Here is a 22,694-nt window from a genome sequence, read left to right as displayed (position 1 = left end):
CTGGTATTAAAGGTAAAGGTAAAGGTAAACTTTATTTAACGTCGCATATAATCCAACATATAACACGAGCTACAAAGCTCTTGTGCGACAAACTAGGTATCCAGTAACAGATACTTACCTGTGCTTATTTTACCTCCTGGTACTACCCTTTCAATGCTGAGTGTCAAGCAAGGGAGCTACCAGTACCATTTTTTCACGTCTTTGGTATGACGCGGCCGGGGATCAAAGCGGACACTCTACCACTAGGCTACTGAGGCTAGTATTCTAGATAATGTCGATGTCTGGCTCTGTGGTTATGTTTTGGGTGATTTGTGCTTCCTGGTAAATCTACTCTGACTTTTATTTTTTAGTGATAATCAACCTAAATAACCCAAAGTACGGAATAATACCGTAAGTAAGTACGTACAAATAGCTATTAAATTTAAACCAATCAAAGGGCTAGAATTATTCTTACCATTATCAACTTCCGGAAATCGGCAAAAAAGAGAACAAAATCGTTAAAAATGCTTATCAAAGTAAAGGTAAGATTTCAGATGTTAAATGAGGTAAAGAAATGGTAATATATGTTGTTCTGTAACTTGGATATAATTTCCAACTTTCTTCTCTTTTCAGACACTTACCGGGAAGGAGGTAAGTAGAAAAATGTTGCTTTTACTAGTTAACTTTGAAGTTTCATCAGTTCGTGATCGCAGATTATGAGTAATTGTTAAAAATAGAGAATCTGCTTTCCTGTAAAAAAAACTACCTTTCCAAAGAATTTAAAATAGTTGAGGATGAAAATATTATGTTTAAGTTAAAAGACAAAGCCTCGAAGGGAGCTCAAGGAAATAACTTTTACAGTTTTTACTGACATAAATCTATTCTCGATATCGATATGATAATAGGATAAATCCCGTTTTCCGGTATTAACCACCAATAAACGCTCATTCCCAGTTTTACAATGAGGGGAGTATCGGCCATTACGCTAAATGGCGGTAGTGTTTAGATTATCCTTTTTTCAAGTTTTAAACAAAGAAAATGGCCTGGTGCGCAGTAAAGTGCCCAATTCAGCAAAAAATCATGTACATAGCCCCATCTTTCAAACAATACATGATAGAACTATGAAATAAAGTTTATAAGTAAGGTATGATACAGATGTAGATGTGGAGGTGAACATTTATCATGAAAATTAAGAAATAAAGTAGTGCGACAAGTTTAAGTATGCAAAAAATAGCCATTTTTGCATGTAACGGGTTAGCATCTAAAATTTCATCATTTTTGTAAGCTGTCTCATAGAAATTCTGTTCCTTTTTACATTTTCACTTTTAAATTTTGTGAAAGAAAAATATCTTAGCTTTCATTTGATATATAACATCATGTACTTCTGTAATTCTGTTCCGAGAATCATGGTTTGAACCAAAGTTGTACGGATGTAACGCCCTAGAAATCTGAAAAAGCTATCCTTCCCATACTTAAAAATGTGTAGAAAAAAGTAGTATCTTTTGGTGCTAGAACAAGTGAGATAGCCTTGAAAAGTTTGAAAAATATGTAAGTTGAAATAGGCAAAGTATCATTCCTGTACATCAAGTCTATAAATAAATATGGCCGAATATCTCATCAAAAGTTAGTTCGTGACTGTACCAGGCTCTAGTTAGACTGGCTCGAACCTCAGCTGGGAATATATCTTTATGTAGAATGATGGGTGATCGTATGTGGTAGAACTGATTTATGATCTATAATGACCGATATATTTCTGGGGAATTTCTCTAAACTACAATGAAGACAAGAGTCAACAACTTAGTGCTACACTTTTATTTATAGAATTAATCTAGGCTATATAAATCTATATTTATTCAGAATTTATTTAAATTTAAATAAACAAAGAAACTTAAAGAATAAAAGTAGAATTTTAATTATTAATCTAAAGAAGAGAAGGGAAATTAATCTGATGTTTCAGTTTTAGAGTTTTGCTATAAGCAAGTATTATGTGAGAATGATCTCAATTAAACAAATGAAGCTCTTAGGCTTCGGTGACGTACCGGTTGCCCGGTACAGCCTATCTAACTAACAAATACTATGCACGGTATATAAATGAAATTTCCCGCGCATAGTCACATGACAGGTATAAAACAATTAATAATTGGATCTAACATAAACCAATGAAAATACTTTAAACATTATTATTAACCAATGAATTGATCCGTAGTAAAACACATTCGGCGAAGAAGACAATATGGCGGCGCCCATGAATGACAACAACAAATGAAACAAGAATAGTTAAAGAAAATATTTTAAGCGTAAATCTGACCGGTTACATTCCTTTCTCCTTAAATAAATTAAAATATTGCAAAATATTTTAATATGTAATGAAAAATCTATGTGAATAAGGAATGAAAGTAGATATATATTTAATGAAGACTTAAGTCTTGACTTAAGTTAAAGAGTTACTTAATCATAATCAAACCAAAAATGCAAAGAACAAATAGTCCTAAAATTAAATTATAAAGTACTTTAAAACCTACTGACATAACATTTAACTCTTAAATTATAAAGTAGTAAGTAATAACTATAGATTCTTTAAGTAACAATTTATTTATAGTTCTATAATAAAAGGATAGAAATTTCAATATGGAAATAAATCCAAAAAATAATTGACAAAATAGTGTGTTCCAAAAAAACATTTAACTGTAGCACTATAAGTAAATGAAAAATAATAACACTTGACACTACCAGTGGCTAATTTCGTCATAATAATCTAATTCAATAGGTGACATTGCATTTAGGCCATACAGTTCCACGCGTTGAACATTTCTCCTAGCCTCCCTATCTTCCTCCTTCCTGTGTTGTTTTTCTCTCTCATTTTTGACCTGCCTTTCTTCCTCCATATCCCTCCTTTCTTGATGTGAGGGGAAGCGTGGCTTACTGACTCCTGCCGGGCTAATATATTTCGGATTTGCAATCCTAGACGCCTCGCACAAGTGTTGTGACCCGTTGCGTTTACTGTGCTGCCGAGCCTCATTACCCCTGAAGACTACAGTGGAACATTTCATACATTTGAAAATGTTTACTACTGGCAGATGTACCCTTGCCCAATGTTCACTGAATCTGTCATAACGACTGAAAAATTTCCCTGCTGAGCAGTGGGGTACAGGGCATTCCATCCCTTGTTCCGGCCATAAAGGTCTGTCAGCTGCCTCTAACATTTGTTGAGCCATGATAACTGAAATTGGCAAGGAAAAGATTTAATTTCAAACAGAAAATATAATTAGAATGAATAAACAAAATACATACTGTTTATTTCCTTATTTTCAAACTTTTTAAAGCATTTTCATACTAATTTATACCTTATTTATTGATTTTTATTTTACATTAATGATTATATTTATACATCATCTTTTATTATTATTATTATTATATTTTATCTTTTAAACTTGTATTTATAGTTGCAGAATTTATCTCCCTTTTGAGTTTTAACTCGACATACTATTGTATGTTGATTTTTTTTTTTTTTTTTTTTTACACACAAGTATAAAGTAATACAACATAATAATCAGCATCATTAAACATAAAACAAGTTCCATGACTGGTATACAATTATAAATTTACAAGTTTCATGACTTATTACATTTACATATAATGCAATTTCATGAATTTACAAATAACATTACATTTTTACACAAAATTGTGCTGATATGTTTACTTTTGAAATAACTGTATTTTAAGCAATAGATTAAAAACATCTGTGCTGTATTGAATACAACTTGTTTTAAATTATCTTTTATAGATAATTTTAGTCAGGACTATACATTTGTCTTGGTTTGACGCTACGTTCCCTTCTTGATCTTGGAACAAATGGCACTGTGTAATCACTACTCTTAGATTGACATGTATCTGTCTCATTTTGAGAAATGTCAGAATTCGTGACATCATATATGACATCATCTACAATTGTGACATCATTATTCACTTCATCAGGATCAATGGTAAGGTTATCTTCTAACCAATTCTCAGGTCTGGGAATACCCTCATAAGGCTTAAGGTGATCAACATGGACTACTATTTGCTTTGAGTCCTTGGATTTTTGTATCCTGTATGTTAAGTATGTAAGTTTTTCAATAATTAGGTATGGACCCGTCCACCCCAAACCTAATTTTTGATTTGCAGTTGGAGGATACCATCTCCAAACCCAATCACCAGTACAAAATTCTCTTGGTTTTAAGCCTCTATCATAGTATCGTTTCTGTCTAGTGGCAGATATGCCTAAATGATCATTTGCGAACAAGAAAGCATCGCGCATTGTAGACTTGACCCACTCAATGTATTCAATGGGACATTCAATGTCATACTGACCAGGAGGGGGACCAACCATTAAATCAATGGGGTACTCTATGTTTCTACCTAGCATGAGTAAATTTGGTGTACATCCTGTACTGGAATGTTCAGTGGCCCTATAAGCTGCCATAACATAGGGGAGGTGGTCATCCCAGTCTCTGAAATTTATTTCAGACGAAACAAAGCTGGTTAACATTTGTATGAGTGTTTTATTACAGCGCTCTATCATTCCATCTGATTTTGCGTTATAGGGACAGGTATGTGTTTTTTCAATTTGCAAGATATCACACATTGCAGAAAATAAACGGGATTCAAAATTTCTCCCTTGGTCAGTATGTAATTGTGCAGGGAAACCATACTGAAGGAAAACGTTGGTGATAAGTGTGTCAGCTACTGTATATGCAGTTTGATCAGGTAATGCAAAAGCCATCTTCCACTTAGTAAAGTAACAACCACAGACAATTATGTATTCATTGTTGTTCTTTGTTAAGGGTAAGGGACCTAAAATATCTACAGCACAAATTTCCATAGGTCTGTAGGCTCGAATCTGCTTAAGTGCTGATTTACCTTTACCAGGACCAGGTTTACAACGTGCACACATTTCACACTGACGAACCCACATTGCAATATCTTGATTCATACCAGGCCAAAAGAAACGGCGCTTAACAGCTTCAATTGTACGTCTCTCCCTAAGTGACCTGCATACCTTTGACAATGTAAATGCTCAAAAATGTGCTTTCTAATCTTATCAGGGGCTACCAGTTTGAGAGAACCCTGACCACTACAGTCTGTACTTTTGAAGTAAAGAAGGTTTTTATGAACTTCAAGCACTTCCCAGTTTTGCCATAATTTAATTGTATCACAATCTATGATAGACAATTTTGATTTTTCAGGTTTTTCAGATTGTTCTTGTTTAAGTCTGATAATTTCTTTTATGGCTACATCACTTTTCTGTAAATTTATCAGCTCTTGATGAGACCAGCAGTTTAACCAATTAACCTCAGGATTTGATAAATCACAAGTAACATTTGCACTGACTGAATTTATGCATGAGCAAGGACTGCTGAAATAGTACATGTCACCTTGACCTTCACAAGTTTCAGTCTGTGTTTGTACATTACATTGATCTTGCTGAATGTTATTTTCATCTTTTGACTGTACTAAAGATTTTACTCTTGAGCTTATTTCAGTTCATCACCTGGCTTGTTTGAAGTCATATCTGCATTTTGAGCATTTTTATGCTTACAGTTTGTGCATTCCGTACAACCATATATGTTACAGCGTCGTTTAATTTGCCTTGTAAGACTATCTGCATTCAAATGTTTTGAACCTTCACGGTACTCAATATCATACTCATATGCTCCTAACACATTAAGCCAACGAGCTATTAAGCCTTCTGGTTCTTTGAAATTGTGTAAGTGAATTAAGCTTTTGTGATCAGTCCTGATAAGAAATTTCTTTCCTAATAGGTAATGTTTGTAAGCTTGTACAAAATGAACTACAGCTAAAAGCTCGCGTTTTGTGACACAATAATTATGTTGAGCATTATTTAATGTCTTACTACCGTACGCAATAACTCGTTCTTGCCCATTTTGTATTTGAGAAATAATACCAGAAATGGTGTCTGCGCTTGCATCTGTATCTAAGATGAAATTTCCATTTTCATGCGGAAAAGCAAGAATTGGCGGGCTTATTAAGGATGCTTTTAACTTATCAAAAGCTAACTGCTCAGCATCTCCCATTAAATTTAGCCTTTTTTCTTGTCAGCCTAGTGAGAGGTAAAGCAATCTCTGCAAAGTTTTTGATCATTCTCCTGTAATAACCACAAATTCCTAACCATGATTTTACTTCATGCTTATTTCCAGGTACTGGCCATTCTTTAATACATGTTATTTTTGAAGGGTCAGATGTGATACCTTGACTTGATACTTGATGTCCTAGAAATACTATCTTAGTTTGAAAAAGTTTACACTTACTAGGTTTTAACTTCAAGTTTGCTTGTCTGAACCTTAGTAAGACTAGTCTCAGGTTTTCAAGTGCTTCATAAAAAGATTTGCCCATAATACAGACATCATCCAAATAAACTAGTACTTTATCAAAACCAAGACCAGCTAAGACAGCCTCCATCAGCCGCTGAAAAGAAGCTGGTGCGTTTTTTAATCCGAAGGGGACAACTCTGAACATAAATTGACCACGTGACGGAATTCTAAAACTAGTTTTTGGTGCATCAAACTCATTCAGTTTCAATTGCCAATATCCCGAAGCTAAGTCTAGACAATGGTAAAAATGGCTGTTTGCAAGTCTATCTAGAGTTTCATCAATCCTAGGTAAGGGATATGCATCAAAGATTGTCACAGAATTCAAGGCTCTCAGATCCACACAAAACCTGACAGAGTTATCTTTCTTTTTCACTAAGCAGATACCTGAAGACCAAGGAGAATTACAAGGCTCAATAACTTTTTTCTCCAACATTTTATCAATTTCTTCATCAACAACACCCTGTAAATGTAAAGGTATTCTTCTTGGTTTACACTGAACTGGCTTAGCATTTCCAGTGTAAATGAAATGTTCTGCAATATCTGTTTGACCTAGTTTGCCATCAGGTCCGACAAACACATCTTGAAATTGGGTTAATATTTTTTCAACCTCAACTTTTTGTTTTGAATCAATGGTTGAGGTTAATGAATCAACCAAGGGTCTTAAATGCTCAGGTAAAGTACTTCCAGTACTTTGATCTGGCAATGTCTCATTGCCAAGAAATATCTCATTGACTGGACTCATGTTTCCCATAATTGTGTTGATTTTTATTCTGAATGGAGAGTCATTGACATTCATAACTGACAAAGTAAGATTTTCATCACATGTGTCTACTAATGAATGTGCAATATAGATTCCTTTGCTAATAAAATCTCTGGAGGGATCTAACATATTTATCTTATTTGTATAGTTCCCATTTATATGAGCTGGTATAAACATCTCAGACTGAGCTGGAACAAGTACAGATTCAGAGATTTCTATTCTAGCACAACATAAACTCTGATACCTGTGAAGTTTGACTTTGCCGAGTTTTGTTTTTAAAAGGCGTTTAGGTATTTTCAAGCTAACATCATACCATTCAAAGAAATCAAGACCTAAAATGCCTATCGTTTCTTCCACATTGGCGACATACACATCTAGGCTTACAGGAATATGTTCAATATGAAAAACAAGTTTACATTTACCCTTTATTTGTAAACTAGTACCATTTGCAGACGACAATGTTTCATTGACTGGGTCTAAGTTTGGTTTATTTTTCATTCTGTCATATGCCTTACTAGATAAAATTGATACAGGACTACCTGTGTCAATAAGCATGCCTCCTTTAATTTGATCAAAGGAACATTTGACATAGTAGCATGAAGAAGTTTGCGGGCTCTCTTTATAATCTTCATCTGTAATTGTAAAGGTACTACTTTTAGATGTCAAGTTCTCATTTTGAATCATTTGTGAACATCCCTTATTGCTTTTACTACTTGATGAACAACCCTCTGTCTCAACAACATTCAAGTTTCCTAACATGCAACTTTCACTATCAGTTTTTGAACTGATTGGTCGACCCACACTATCAATACTATTAAGCTTTTCTGTCATACAGTTTTTATTTTCAGTTTTTGAGCTCTTTAAACAGCCCTCATTCTCATTTGTCATATAACTTTTATTTTCAGCCTTTGAACAACCCTCATTCTCAGCTTCACCTCTCTGTCTCAAAATTTCTGTATTTTGCAAACTTTTCTCTATCATAGAAACATTCATATTTGTTGAACAACCCTCACTATAAGTACAATCCGACCTTGACCTTGACTGTAATATGTCATTATGTACTGACTTTTGATCTTTTACGAGTGCGTTTGTACTGCTACTCTCACACTGTGTGTTTACGGGAGGGGTTATTATAATTTCAGGTATACACTGATTCGCAAGCATATTTGTCAAAAGCCATCTTCCACTTAGTAAAGTAACAACCACAGACAATTATGTATTCATTGTTGTTCTTTGTTAAGGGTAAGGGACCTAAAATATCTACAGCACAAATTTCCATAGGTCTGTAGGCTCGAATCTGCTTAAGTGCTGATTTACCTTTACCAGGACCAGGTTTACAACGTGCACACATTTCACACTGACGAACCCACATTGCAATATCTTGATTCATACCAGGCCAAAAGAAACGGCGCTTAACAGCTTCAATTGTACGGTCTCTCCCTAAGTGACCTGCATACCTTTGACAATGTAAATGCTCAAAAATGTGCTTTCTAATCTTATCAGGGGCTACCAGTTTGAGAGAACCCTGACCACTACAGTCTGTACTTTTGAAGTAAAGAAGGTTTTTATGAACTTCAAGCACTTCCCAGTTTTGCCATAATTTAATTGTATCACAATCTATGATAGACAATTTTGATTTTTCAGGTTTTTCAGATTGTTTTTGTTTAAGTCTGATAATTTCTTTTATGGCTACATCACTTTTCTGTAAATTTATCAGCTCTTGATGAGACCAGCAGTTTAACCAGTTAACCTCAGGATTTGATAAATCACAAGTAACATTTGCACTGACTGAATTTATGCATGAGCAAGGACTGCTGAAATAGTACATGTCACCTTGACCTTCACAAGTTTCAGTCTGTGTTTGTACATTACATTGATCTTGCTGAATGTTATTTTCATCTTTTGACTGTACTAAAGATTTTACTCTTGAGCTTATTTCAGTTTCATCACCTGGCTTGTTTGAAGTCATATCTGCATTTTGAGCATTTTTATGCTTACAGTTTGTGCATTCCGTACAACCATATATGTTACAGCGTCGTTTAATTTGCCTTGTAAGACTATCTGCATTCAAATGTTTTGAACCTTCACGGTACTCAATATCATACTCATATGCTCCTAACACATTAAGCCAACGAGCTATTAAGCCTTCTGGTTCTTTGAAATGTGTAAGTGAATTAAGCTTTTGTGATCAGTCCTGATAAGAAATTTCTTTCCTAATAGGTAATGTTTGTAAGCTTGTACAAAATGAACTACAGCTAAAAGCTCGCGTTTTGTGACACAATAATTCTGTTGAGCATTATTTAATGTCTTACTACCGTACGCAATAACTCGTTCTTGCCCATTTTGTATTTGAGAAATAATACCAGAAATGGTGTCTGCGCTTGCATCTGTATCTAAGATGAAATTTCCATTTTCATGCGGAAAAGCAAGAATTGGCGGGCTTATTAAGGATGCTTTTAACTTATCAAAAGCTAACTGCTCAGCATCTCCCCATTTAAATTTAGCCTTTTTTCTTGTCAGCCTAGTGAGAGGTAAAGCAATCTCTGCAAAGTTTTTGATCATTCTCCTGTAATAACCACAAATTCCTAACCATGATTTTACTTCATGCTTATTTCCAGGTACTGGCCATTCTTTAATACATGTTATTTTTGAAGGGTCAGATGTGATACCTTGACTTGATACTTGATGTCCTAGAAATACTATCTTAGTTTGAAAAAGTTTACACTTACTAGGTTTTAACTTCAAGTTTGCTTGTCTGAACCTTAGTAAGACTAGTCTCAGGTTTTCAAGTGCTTCATAAAAAGATTTGCCCATAATACAGACATCATCCAAATAAACTAGTACTTTATCAAAACCAAGACCAGCTAAGACAGCCTCCATCAGCCGCTGAAAAGAAGCTGGTGCATTTTTTAATCCGAAGGGGACAACTCTGAACATAAATTGACCACGTGACGGAATTCTAAAACTAGTTTTTGGTGCATCAAACTCATTCAGTTTCAATTGCCCCACTTACCATTTATTTTGAATGTTGTATATATATTATTATTTTCTATCAAATTCAATTCCTTTCTTTTCTGTTTTACCAATAAGAAGGGAAATTTTAAAAAAATGCATTGGAAATCAGTAAAATACCTTATTTTGTGATATTTTTTCTTAAAAACACATTGTGTGTAAAAAAATGACAAAATTTGTTGAAATCTTCAGCAAAATGAATCAGTTTCATACATGAATTTTACTTTCATATAAAGAACTCATGCAAAAACATGAAAAAAGACTAATGAGTATATAAATAAAGTAAAACTTTGCCCAACATTATTAATAAGCACATTTAAAGTGTTTGGGGACGGACATTACATTTTTGGACTAAAACTACATGTTGAAAAAAGTAAGTAGAGTTTCAGTCCTCAGTCTTCTTGAAATTTATAGTCTTGTAATTTATAGGGTTTAACGTCAGGTCCAGAAAGCTCTGCCCCTCTTTTGTCCCTAATTACAAAAACTTTTTGAAATGCTACCATAAACACTTGATCCCCCTCCCCTAAGTGCCCTATTGTATATTTCTTATCTTTTATATTTTCTCTTACATTTTCATCTACAAAATAAAGGGTCATAAGATGCATCAGAATCATTCCTTAATTAAAACGAATGTAGGACGTTTTGGCCAGCGGACGTTTTGGCCCGGACGTTTCGGCCTAGGATCTTTCGGCCTAGGATGTTTTGGCCAGGCATTTTTTGGGGGTAGGACGTTTTGGCCAAAAATAAGTTGTGGTTCCATATCATGCAAAATATGGTCTGGAGATTATTCTAAAGAATGTTATAGGATAAGTGAACAAATTAAACTGATAATAAAACATACTCATGGTATTTATTTTTATTTTTTATAATCTTTCTATATGTATACATATAAACATATACACATTGTATGTGTTTGTGTATGTGAAAATATTTGCCATTTACAACAAACCAAAAGAGTTATGAAAATAAATTTTATTCACAGTTACATTTTTAAAAAGAATGATCAATTATACTGTAACATATGATAACATATTAATGTCCAGATAATAATTTGCATATTATGGAAATAATTTCTTTTTGGCCAAAACATCCTACCTCAAAAATTTTCTTGGCCAAAACGTCCTAGGCCAAAAGATCCTAGGCCGAAATGTCCGGGCCAAAACGTCCGTGGCCAAAACGTCCGTCCTCCAATTAAAACAACATAATTATTAAGTGACCTATTGACATGATTGAGATGGCAACAACATGCCATAAAACACAGGTGGCCAACGATCACAAAATCACACTTCTCAACAGGGTGCCAATAAACAAGGGACCATAAAACCCCTAAGCTGGATCTTAATTGATCATTATGAAATATTTACCTAAAACAGCACTCTTTGATGTAAGTGTTATGATCCCATGTATTGTATAAAATTAAAACCCCTAATAAGGATATATTTTGCCTGTTCTGCTAAGGACTTCCTCCTTAAAAAAAAAACTAAAAAAAAAAACATATTTTAAATTAAACCGTGAAAAAAAGACTGGTACAAGTATACAAAAAAAAAACAATGTGTTGAAGTGTTATATACAGAACATTATTATGTTATCATTATTTCTTTTTGTACCATTAACACAGCAATGATAAAAAGCTAAACTGATACAGTAATGTTATGGTCATCTACATTTAATATGCTTGTATTCTACTGGAAGGTTTTTAGATATGGATTAGTTTTATGTGAATGCTTGTACTGCATGTATGTTTTTTTTTTCTTTGAAACAGAACAGTACTTGCATATATGATAATATGCAGTGAAGAATTGATTGTATAGCTGATTTTGACAAATACTGCTTAATACTAGTAGAATACTTTTTGAAAATTAATAAAAATGAAATACTTCAATCTCGCTAGCTTTTTTAACTGCTATATAAATGAATGTCTGAAATGAATTTCCTATATCATTTAGTAAAACCATTTACTATATTTATAGGCATTTTACCTACTGAAATGACACAAATATTCCCTTAGTTAAGAAATTTGAATTTTAGAGTAGTTTATATTTCAAAGTAGTTATAAAAGCTGAACCAGTCATTTTATGTAATGTCCGTCCCCCGTTTCTGGCACTATTTATTTATGATATTTTCTGCTTAAATGTTATATAAATAAGAGTATTTATGTTTCTACTTTGTTGTTTGTTTTAATTACTTGCTTTAAAGGTGTTTTTCTGCTGTAAATGTTCCATTTTCCAAATTTTAGATTAAAGCGAATTTTACGATTAACAGAAAATAATCGTAATTTCAAAGTAATTAGCAATTTTTTTCAAAAAATGGAAAAGCAAAGAGTTAAGGCTTATATTTTCTTTATCTGTGACCTCAAACTATTAGAAAATACACATAAAAGAAGTGGTTTTGCATAAAACATTTGCAGTAGGAATCTAATTTGAATGACAGTGTAATGTCCGTCCCCAACCCGACATGGCAACTTGAATCCACTTTTTTGAAAAAAAATCCCAAAAAGTTATCTATTTGGGTACTGATCCTTGTGCACAACATGTTGAAGTGTAGAAAAAAGGTATTTTTAAAGGCAAGTAAAAACTTTATTTTTTGACTTAGATGCTAACCCAATTGGGCACTTTACTGTGCACCAGGCCAAATGAATAAAAAAAGTATTGCAGATTATCATTAAACATTGTTGTAATTAAGATGTAGTAAAAATATCCTCAAAGATCACTTTATTTTTGAAATTTTTTCTTTTATTCTACACTGCCGCTTCCGTGGCTCGATACCGAAGTTGTGCAATTATTCGCATTTTTCAAGGTAAACAGATTATTTTATCTTCTGGCAAAAATAATCGCTAATATTGTACACGGTCATTATATCGGTTTATCTCGCCAGCCCCAATGACCCTATTTATGGAAATACCTGAAAACGGGATTTATCCTATAATGTCAATATGGTCAATGAGGAATTGAATCCCCTTTCGATACATGTAAGTTTTATTTGAATTTATGGCCAATTCATGAAATAATCGGCATTTAAACCTATATCATGTGAAACGTCTGCAGCGATGAAAATTTTATTGGAAGTTGCTTAAACTATTTTGGTCTTTCGAGTGTTTGACGTGAGTGGGAGGTATCAGGGAGGTATCAAGTCAACTTGTCCACCGGCCAACTCATCCCCCAGTCAGCTCGTCCCTGATTTGGTCATTTCATCCCCTAAAATTGGTCATTTCTTCCCCCTCATAAAAAATGATCAACTTGTCCCCATTTTGGTCAACTCTTCCTGCTTTTGGTAATTTTGTCCCCCTAAATATATGAGGTATTTTCACTTTTTTATGATATCTTTGACTTTGAAAATTGGTATTTAACATCATCTTGAGTTTTGAAGGAGTTATATTGGATATGGTTAATGGTTTCGCGTCCAGATTCATTCAGTCATGTAGGAGTTATCAGGGCTTTCGGTAGGTTCTGAAACTCAAGAGTCATTGACTCTTCAGCCTAAATTTTCAAGGGTCAAAATCAGATTTTTAAGAGTCAAGATCAGCTTTTCAGGGGTCAAGCTACATGTATACTGTTATTAATGCAACTCTCACAGACTAAAACAAGTACATTAGTCATAACAGATTTTTTTAAGCAATTCATATTTTAATTGTCTTATTTTGCACATTGCCTCAAAGTGAATTTTAGACGCATCAAAGTAAGTTTCGGGTCAACCGAATGCCCTGAGTTATGGCCCCTGACTTAGTTAAAAATTGGTCATTTTAATGTTTTGTTGCGCGTAGCTCCAAAAGTATTTGACCTAGAGTCACCAAAGTTTACAGGAATGTTGGTCAGCATGTACAGTTGTGCCTCTGGGGTTTCGCATCAGGATTCATTCAGTATTGTAGGAGTTATGGCCCCTGACCTAGGAAAAAATTGTCATTTTAATGTTTTGTCGCATGTAGCTCCGAAAACATTTTACCTACAGTCATTATTTCATTACACAAGACCAGACTTCTTGTCCAGACTTACAGTCTTCGAATTTGGCCACTAGCCCAAAGCCCGAGGCTAGTAAAAACCTAGATCAGACTAGTAATTGTCTCCAGGTGACTAGTCCTAGTTAGTAAAAAAATCGAGAGACTAGGTATAAAATTAACACATTTTAACAAAATTATAAAACATACACCTTTAAATTTAATGTTCGGATTACCAAAATTCCTTTCGGGCTAGTAAGTTCTGCCATGTTGGTAGTTTGACTGGCTAGTACTTTGAAAAGTTTTTTGTGAAGACTGGACTTACTCAAAAAAAAAAGGTTTGTGAAACAGGTATGTTAAAATGTACTTGACTTGATCATAAAACATTAGAGGATTGTTTTATAGCCTATGAAGTGTTCTCTTCAGGGTTTTACTCAGCTAGGCCAGAGTTATGGCCAACTAAGTGAAAAATACACATAAGGTAGTGTTTCCTGCAGGCCTTTTCAACATGGCGCAGCGCCATGCCCCATTTGAAGTGCCGCCAAGCTGCCCTTCAAACTGCCTGTTTGCACCACGTGCCCTTTTATTCTATGAGGCTTGTGTATTTATCTTGACAAGTGCCTAAGCTTTTGATATTTGGTGTGTTGCATTGCCTCTTTATTTGATATGTAGCAATGCCTTGTGGTCCTCTACCAAAATTGTTCAAATTATTACCTTGGGGTGAAAAGAGGCCCTGCCCCGGGGGTCCCAAGTTTAACATAAGCTGATATAGGGAAAAAAATAAAAATCTTCTTGTCTGAAAGTTCAAGGCCTAGGCCTTTGATATTTGGTATGTATCAATGCATAGTGGACCTCTAACAGGATTGTTCAAATTATGCCCCTGTGGTGAAAAGAGGCCCCGTCCTGGTGGTCACTTGTTATGTGAGTAAAATATAGGGAAAAAAAATACTTCAAAAATTATCATATCATATTTCCTAGACTGTTTAATTATATTTATCTGTTGTACCCAAGTAATTACGTGTCACCTTACTGTAACCTTGACCTACTGACCGACTTTCTTCTTTTTTGAGATACAGCTTTGAAATTTGGATGACATGTACAGGTTTGCATACCAATCTTAAAACTGACTTTCAGTTACCATGAATGTGACCTACTGACCTACTTTCTAATATTTAAGCATCAGTTTGCCATTTTAAACATGTGGCTCATATTACTCAGGTGAGCGATTTAGGGTCATCATGACCCTCTTGTTTTTTTTGTTTTTTTAAACTGAACATGTTTATAACTATCTTTAAAGCCCTGCTCCTAGGCTATTCAAATTCTATTGTGTGTATGCAACCCATGATTGCAATAGGTAACAGTAAACGGCCATGCGCCACACTTTCTTTCATAGTTCATAGTCAGGATTTTCATGCTTTTTCAGTGACAATTTAAGGTTAAAAGGTAGGACTGGAGCAGGTCCTTAACAAAATATATATTTTTCAAAAACTGTACGTACTGTGTCTACAAATGTTTATTAAACTTGCATAAAATGTAGTGTCAGTTGCATTTGTGTTAAAACTTATTCTTTACACTATTCTTATACAAATTGATTACCAGATGCCTAGAAAACCCCTAGGGGACTAGCTGTGAGTCCGGTTACTGGACGGCTAGAATGCAGGCTAGTTGCCAGTTAATGGACAGCTAGTCACTTCTGACAGTAAGAGAACTGGTTAGGGGTCTGGTACCCTGACCTCTAAACAGCCCATTACGGGTTATCTAGAGATCTGGAAATCAATCAATCAATACTGCATTTGGTATTGGTAAAGGAATTACTATATGTGGTTTGTACCAGACTTTTTATGCCCCCGAAGGTGGGCATATTAAAATCACACTGTCCTATAATAACTGTAATTCTTACTTCTTTTCCTTTTCAGATTGAAATTGACATAGAGCCTACTGACAAGGTAATTTCTTTATATTTGATGTTTACTGATAGGTATTATTTTATTTACAGAGGTAAGAGCTCTGGACAACATTTTATTTTCAAAGTGCATACTTACATAGTATGTATGATATAGTGAAATTCTTGCACAAGAATAAATAACCTGGGTCACTAAAAGATTTCATGTCCTCTGCCATATTTCTGTTATTTTATATGTTTGGATCATTGGAAACCTGGTTTATGCAGGTGTTTTGTTCATCCCTTTGTAACTTCAGGCATCAATTTTTTGCTACATGTATATTTCAAAATATCCCAATGTGTGTGAAGCTTTGTGCCACAGATTAGTCTGTTTAAATAAACATTTCCTTGATATATGTATGTACAAAATATAAATTTATTTTCAGGTTTTCTGTTTGTCGAGTTGATTACATATATCCTTTTTATCTTTGATAGAGTCCAGTTGTTTTAACTTCTCAAAAAAATATACATGAAACTGTATATGATTAAATTTTGTTGGCATGAAATTTCATAGTCAGGGGTCACACTGGGAATTTATTTCTCTGAGCCACTGCTTTTTCCGAAGATAAAATTATGAGGCCAGCAACGGCGAAGCGCATAGCATTGACGTTCTTGTAGGACTACATTATATGTACCAAAGTACTACTCAAGAAATTAATGTAGTTAATTATAACATATTTCTTAGTAACCCTTTAAAAAGCTAATTAGAAATCAATTTGTGTTAATTTCTAAAATAATCACTTTTATAAACATCTGCAATGTAATAAAAAAATTCTGAAAATCACATTTAAAATAAAGATGTCAAAAAAAAGAAAAAAAAAAACTTGTTAAAAAAAAATAGTGTCTTATTTTGCACATTGCCTATAAGACGGTGGGGTTCGATGCCTTCGCATGTTTTATTCTCGAAAAATACTTCAAAATAAGAGCTCCTTTTGCAACAGTTGTCATATTTTCTTAAATGTAGACTTTTTATTGGCTTTTTATTAAGATTGCACTAAAATATCTCGTCAGAAATGACAGTAATATCAATCACGGTCGCGAAAACGGGTGACAAATTCGGAAAACGTAAGTTGGAATTAAATATTTGATAAAATACCTATGTTTTATTGCTTTTCTATCATCATAACTATTCAATATTTACAATTTCTGCTTGTCTAAAGCATTTTTATTTGTTTTTGCCCAAACTAACCCTCGGCAATCATAGAAAATTTGTCTAACGGCCGACTGCTCATAAAATCATTTAAAGTGCACAAAATGATGATTATAATTATCCAGTTTGTTATTCAATAATCTAATTATCGCCAATTAACTGCCTGATCAAATAAAAAAAATTCAAATTGGCTCCCTCCCTTTCAATAACGGATGTTGTGTCTACACAGATTATCGATTTTTCACACCTTTTGGTTCGTAAAACTGGCAATATTCGTAGTTTTGCAGACAGATATAGCTTCGGGCCATTTTCGCCAATCAGAAAATTTCGCAGCCACATTTAATTTTTTGTCGCAAATGGCTCAAGTGGCGATCGACAGCGTGACCCCTGATAGTTTGGGCAAAGGTCATGAAAGGGTATTTGTTCATAAGGGTTTATTTCATTGCTTGACACACAGAATGAACTAAAATGAGTCACAATTACTAGTATTGATAATTTTCACAGGAAATTGATATCTTTACAGGTTGAACGAATCAAAGAACGAGTTGAGGAGAAAGAGGGAATTCCTCCTCCACAACAGAGACTCATTTTTAGTGGAAAACAAATGTTAGTAACTTTTATATCTTTTTAGAACATTTCTTACACTCCGTGCTAAACACTTGTTTATGAGTCTTGAACTTGGATGGCCAGATTGAGCTGTGAAAGATCTGGCATCCATCATCCACAGTTTTACTTTTAACAGTCAGGTTTGGCCGATTGAAATGAACCTTTGGACAGAATGCTTGTCTTAGCAAAATCATTTTTAGCTCACCTGAAGTTCTGAACTGTTCAAGGTGAGCTATTAATATAAATGATAGTCTGGCAATAGCATTGATCATCCTGTGTCAACAATTTTACTTAAGCATGTCCTCCTCAGAAATTGCTGGTCAGAATTAAATTGAATTTACTCAGTAGCATCTTGGCATGGATCTCTATTAAGTTTGCTCAAATGGTTTAGGTTGGCCCCTTTTAGGGGTTGCTACAGCTAAAAATAAAAAAAACTTATTCTGTAGCATCATGATAAGGTCCTCTCCCAATTTTATTGAAATGGGGGGTCAAAAGCTGTAGGTCTTGTCCTTGAATAACATTGGTAACACTAAAAGCTGTATTTTCTACCTTAACTGCACTTGACTTTAACCTTTAGCATGCTAGATAAATTGTCGTCTGCTGGAAATGTCGTCTGCTAAAATTGTAAAGTTCATTCAATTTGCTCCAAAAATTGGAAGAAATATTGTCAGAGTAGCAAACAGCTTGGAACCTGATCAGACGCCGATTTAATCGGCGTCTGATCTGGTTCCAAGCTGTTTGCAAAGGCTGTTAAATTCGCCTGCAGCAGGCTAAGGGTTAAATTGTTTCACTTTAAAATATCTAGCCTCTTGTGTTGTTTGTATATGGTTTAGTCTTTTGACCTAGTTTTTGACACCAGATCACACATTGCTTAAATTGACCAAGATTTTATTAAGGCAAAGATTCTGGCTATATTAAGATTGGGTCAGAAGTGTGACTCAGAGTGCCAACAGTGAAACTATGGGCGATGGATGCCAGATCATGGACCTTTGAATACCGGTAAATGCAGTAATTGGCCATGCATTGTTCATGCTGGATAGAGGATTCCGGTACTTTTTAAATCAGTGCGTCAAGGGTCAATGTCACAGTCAGGAGCAATATTAGATAGAAATTGTAGGCTTAAAAATAACAAATTTTAACTCTGGATGCAAATGGCAAATACTTAAATTTCTAGTAATTAGTATATAATGTAGCTGAAATGTAAGTCTATATTTTATGTAGAATCCTTCATTTCTTTTACAGGAATGATGAAAAAACTGCACAGGATTATAAAGTGACTGGTGGTTCCGTGTTACATCTTGTTCTAGCACTGAGAGGAGGTGTATGATGCTAGTTTTATTGTGAACATTGTAGATAAAATTGTTGTTGACTGTAAGCTGCACTCGGATCACGCATAAATTCTGTACCTTCCATTGCAGTATAAAGCCTGAAGCATGTACTTGGTTTAGCTTTTTCTGTAAACACTTGGTCATAAGTCTACCTAATTTGCTTTGAAAAACTGCTCTTAAAATCCAACCGAACTGGTAGTTTTTGCCTATATATAACATTTGTTCCTGCCAAGTAAAATATTACTTTTCTCACTTCTAAAACTGTTCCACCACATCCTAATAGAGTCAACTTATGGCCAGGTATTTACAATTTTTCAAAATTTAAGAATAACAAATTTGTTTCAATCAGCTTTTTATGTTGGGAAAACATGGTTACAGTTGAAATAATATACTGATTTTCTGTTGTTAAGGTGTAAAACATGGGAAATTTCCTGGCATTTTTACTTACATTGTTATAAATACTATTTGGAAGTAAGATAAGGAATGTAGGGGTTTTTTTTACATGTGATGGTCTAAAGTTTGTAATGTATTATTCTGAAGGATCTATTTTCTGATTGTTAAAGGTGGTAAATGATGATGTATATGTACACAATCAAATATGCAGTGTCTTATTATTTATAACTTCCCATTAATTTTTAGACAGCTTGTTTTAATTAAATATTAATAGACTTTATGATAAAATCTGTATCTACTTACTCCTTTAAAACGTTCATACATAACTGCAAAGTAATAAAACTGTGCTTGGAGACCAGTTTACAGATACAGTCTCGTCATTGATTGATTTCAAGACTATGCACAGTATTGACCAATCAGGTAACAGAAATTTGAGACTAGTCTTCAGATTCGACTTGACCTATCTAGTGTTACCTCTTGAAGAAAATGTTAATTTATTTCTACTGAATATTGCATTATCGTGCAGCATATTATTTAACATGTGTATGAAATACACAAAATAATTGGAGAAGTTGTTACCCTACCAGTTTTATTGCCCCACTAGTGTTGATGTGATGGACAAAGCTTGAAATGATACACTGGTAATTTTTAGTGTAATTTTTGCATTCAACAGTTTGTTTTGATTTTGATAGTAAATAATATTTCTGTGAAGTAATAATGATTCCCCCCCCCCCCCCCCCACTTGTGTTGAAATATTCAGGAAACAATTTTTGTGTTAATAAGGATTAAGGGAAGACAAATTGTTCCACTGAGTATAAGCTTTGTTTTGATATTTGTAAATTATTATTATGGTAAATGCTCCATGTTGTTGTCATGGTAACAAATGTTTCCTTGTATCATTATAATTAATATAATAAATAATAAAAAGATATAATAATAAGATAGTGATAAATTACAACATTTTGATGGGAAAAAAACTGTTATTCTTCTGTCTTTAGGTAGTGACTTAATCAGCTCTATGTCAAATTTTTAAAAATTAAGGATATATTTTCATTTGTAATTGTAGAAGGTTATTCAGAGATCATTTTGGAATACACATGTGTGTAAAATTTGTAGACAAACTCAAAAGCATGTTGGTTATACAGTAAGAATCTGGCATAGTAAAGCGGGAATGCTACTGTACGTTATATCATACTTGTATTATATTGACTTAAATAAGACTGATTTATGAATCTAAATAATGCACAGCTTTTTATGTTTGAAAATTATTTTGAGTGAAAAATTTGAAATTAGTCTTGAGGACAGTGTATTTATTATGCCCTTCTTCGAAGAAGGAGAGGTATATTGTTTTGCAGATGTCGGTCGGTCGGTCGGAATGTAGACCAATCCGTTTCCAGATGATAACTCAAGAATGCTTGGGCCTAGGATCATGAAAGTTGATAGGTAGGTTGGTCATCACCAGCAGATGACCCCTATCGATTTTGAGGTCTGTTTGTCAAAGGTCAAGGTCACAGTGACCCTGAATAGTAAAACGGTTTCCGGATGATAACTCAAGAACACTTAGGCCTAGGATCATGAAAGTTGATGGGGAGGTTGTTCATGACCAGCAGATGACCCCTATTGATTTTGAGGTCAGTATCTTAAAGGTCAAGGTCACAGTGACCCTGAATAGTGAAACGGTTTCCGGATGATAACTCAAGAACGCTTAGGACTAGGGTCACGAAAATTGATAGGGAGGTTGGTCATGACCAGCAGATGACCCCTTATTGATTTTGAGGTCAGTATATCAAAGGTCAAGGTCACAGTGACCAGGAACAGTAAAATGGTTTCCGGGCAATAAATCAAGAAGGCTTGGCCTAGTGTCAGGAAAATTGATAGTTAGGTTGGCCATGACCAGCAGATGACCCCTATTGATTTTGAGGTCATTAGGTCAAAGGTCAATGTCACATTAGCCAGGAACAGTTAAACGGTTTCTGATCTTCTTGTCCAAAACCATAGGGCCTAGGGCTTTGATATTTAGTATGTAACAAAATCTAGTGGTCCACTACCAAGGTTGTTCAGATTATTTCCCTGGAGTCAAATATGGCCCCACCCCGGGGGTCACATGGTTTATATAGACTTATATAGGAATTTTTTTTTTTGAAAAACCTCTTGTCCATAACCACAGGGCCTAGGGCTTTGATATTTTGTATATGACATCATCTAGTAGTCCTCTACTAAGTTTGTTCAAATTATTCCCCTAGGATCAAATATGGCTCCGCCCTGGGGGTCACATGGTTTACATAGACTTATATAGGGAAAAACTTTGAAAATCTTCTTGTCCAAATCACCATTCAAAAATGGCTCAGTGGATGGCGCCAAGATCACTCTGTAATCTCTTGTTGGGTTAAATTAGGTTAAAGGTCAAGGTCAGATTAAACCAGAATGGTAGAACTTTTGTTTACAGTGAGCATATAATTTCTGTTCCTTGTGCAATTACTGAATGCATCAAGGGGGGCATTTCGTGTTCAACGAGCTCTTGTTTTCTAGTTGCCACGATAGATTTGAATTTTTTGTAGGAAGTCACAAACTAATTGTAATGTGCAGTCTCATTAAATTGATATTAAATGTGTAAAACCGCAGTTTGTCTCTTATCAAGATTTCTCTGATGCTAAGTAGTCTAGTGTCCATTAAATTGGATCTAAATGGCTAGATAAAGTAAAAAAACAGCTACTGTGAAATAACTTGTACTTGGCAACAAATTTTCATGATTGGGTATATCCATGAAATTAAAGCCCAATGAATAATAAAATTTCGTTCCCATTATATCTATGGAAGTTGAAATCGACAAATTTATATCCCCTGAAAATAGTTGTTTCTGCAAAGAAATACTGGTAATTGATATAATTTACAATGTTAAATTCAAAAGCTGATTTAAAATTACCAGTATGTAATACTTTCATACATTCATTGTCTTGAATAAATATGTTAAATGCCACTTGTGAAGTTGTTCTTTCTTGCAATATTTGTACCTGGTTGTCAAACTTCTATGACAAATTGACGGTAGATAACCATTTAGAAAGTGTTCATGGTACAACTATGTTTCATGTGAAAAAATCATATACTGGTGGAGAACAAATACAGAATCCAGGCGCATTGAGGGACCATCAGAACAAAAGAAAGGTCCACCAGAGAACACTTCTTACCAAGTATGGTGAACATCTATCAATAGTTGATTAAAAC

General features: G+C 34.2%; 1 protein-coding gene across 1 annotated transcript; it reads left to right on the top strand.

Annotated features, from left to right (window-relative positions):
* Positions 1-439: 439 nt before the first annotated feature.
* Positions 440-22,449, top strand: LOC123548731 (NEDD8). The gene is made up of 5 exons (XM_045336237.2): positions 440-521; positions 613-630; positions 15,970-15,999; positions 17,669-17,751; positions 18,994-22,449. Exons 1-5 carry the CDS (start codon positions 504-506, stop codon positions 19,076-19,078), a joined length of 234 nt encoding a protein of 77 aa, XP_045192172.1. The 5' UTR covers positions 440-503; the 3' UTR covers positions 19,079-22,449.
* The last annotated feature ends 245 nt before the right edge of the window (positions 22,450-22,694 follow it).

Source organism: Mercenaria mercenaria, chromosome 6 (genome assembly GCF_021730395.1).
Source record: "Mercenaria mercenaria strain notata chromosome 6, MADL_Memer_1, whole genome shotgun sequence".
In the NCBI taxonomy this organism is placed as follows: Eukaryota; Metazoa; Mollusca; class Bivalvia; order Venerida; family Veneridae; genus Mercenaria; species Mercenaria mercenaria.
The sequence above is the reverse complement of the archived record's forward strand: the minus strand, read 5'-3'. Positions and strand labels throughout refer to the sequence as shown.

Excerpts from the sequence above, each read along its gene's own strand:
- LOC123548731 (XM_045336237.2), top strand. Across the intron at positions 16,000-17,668 it reads ACATAGAGCCTACTGACAAG|GTTGAACGAATCAAAGAACG; the intron begins GTAATTTCTTTA and ends ATATCTTTACAG. Across the intron at positions 17,752-18,993 it reads ATTTTTAGTGGAAAACAAAT|GAATGATGAAAAAACTGCAC; the intron begins GTTAGTAACTTT and ends TTTCTTTTACAG.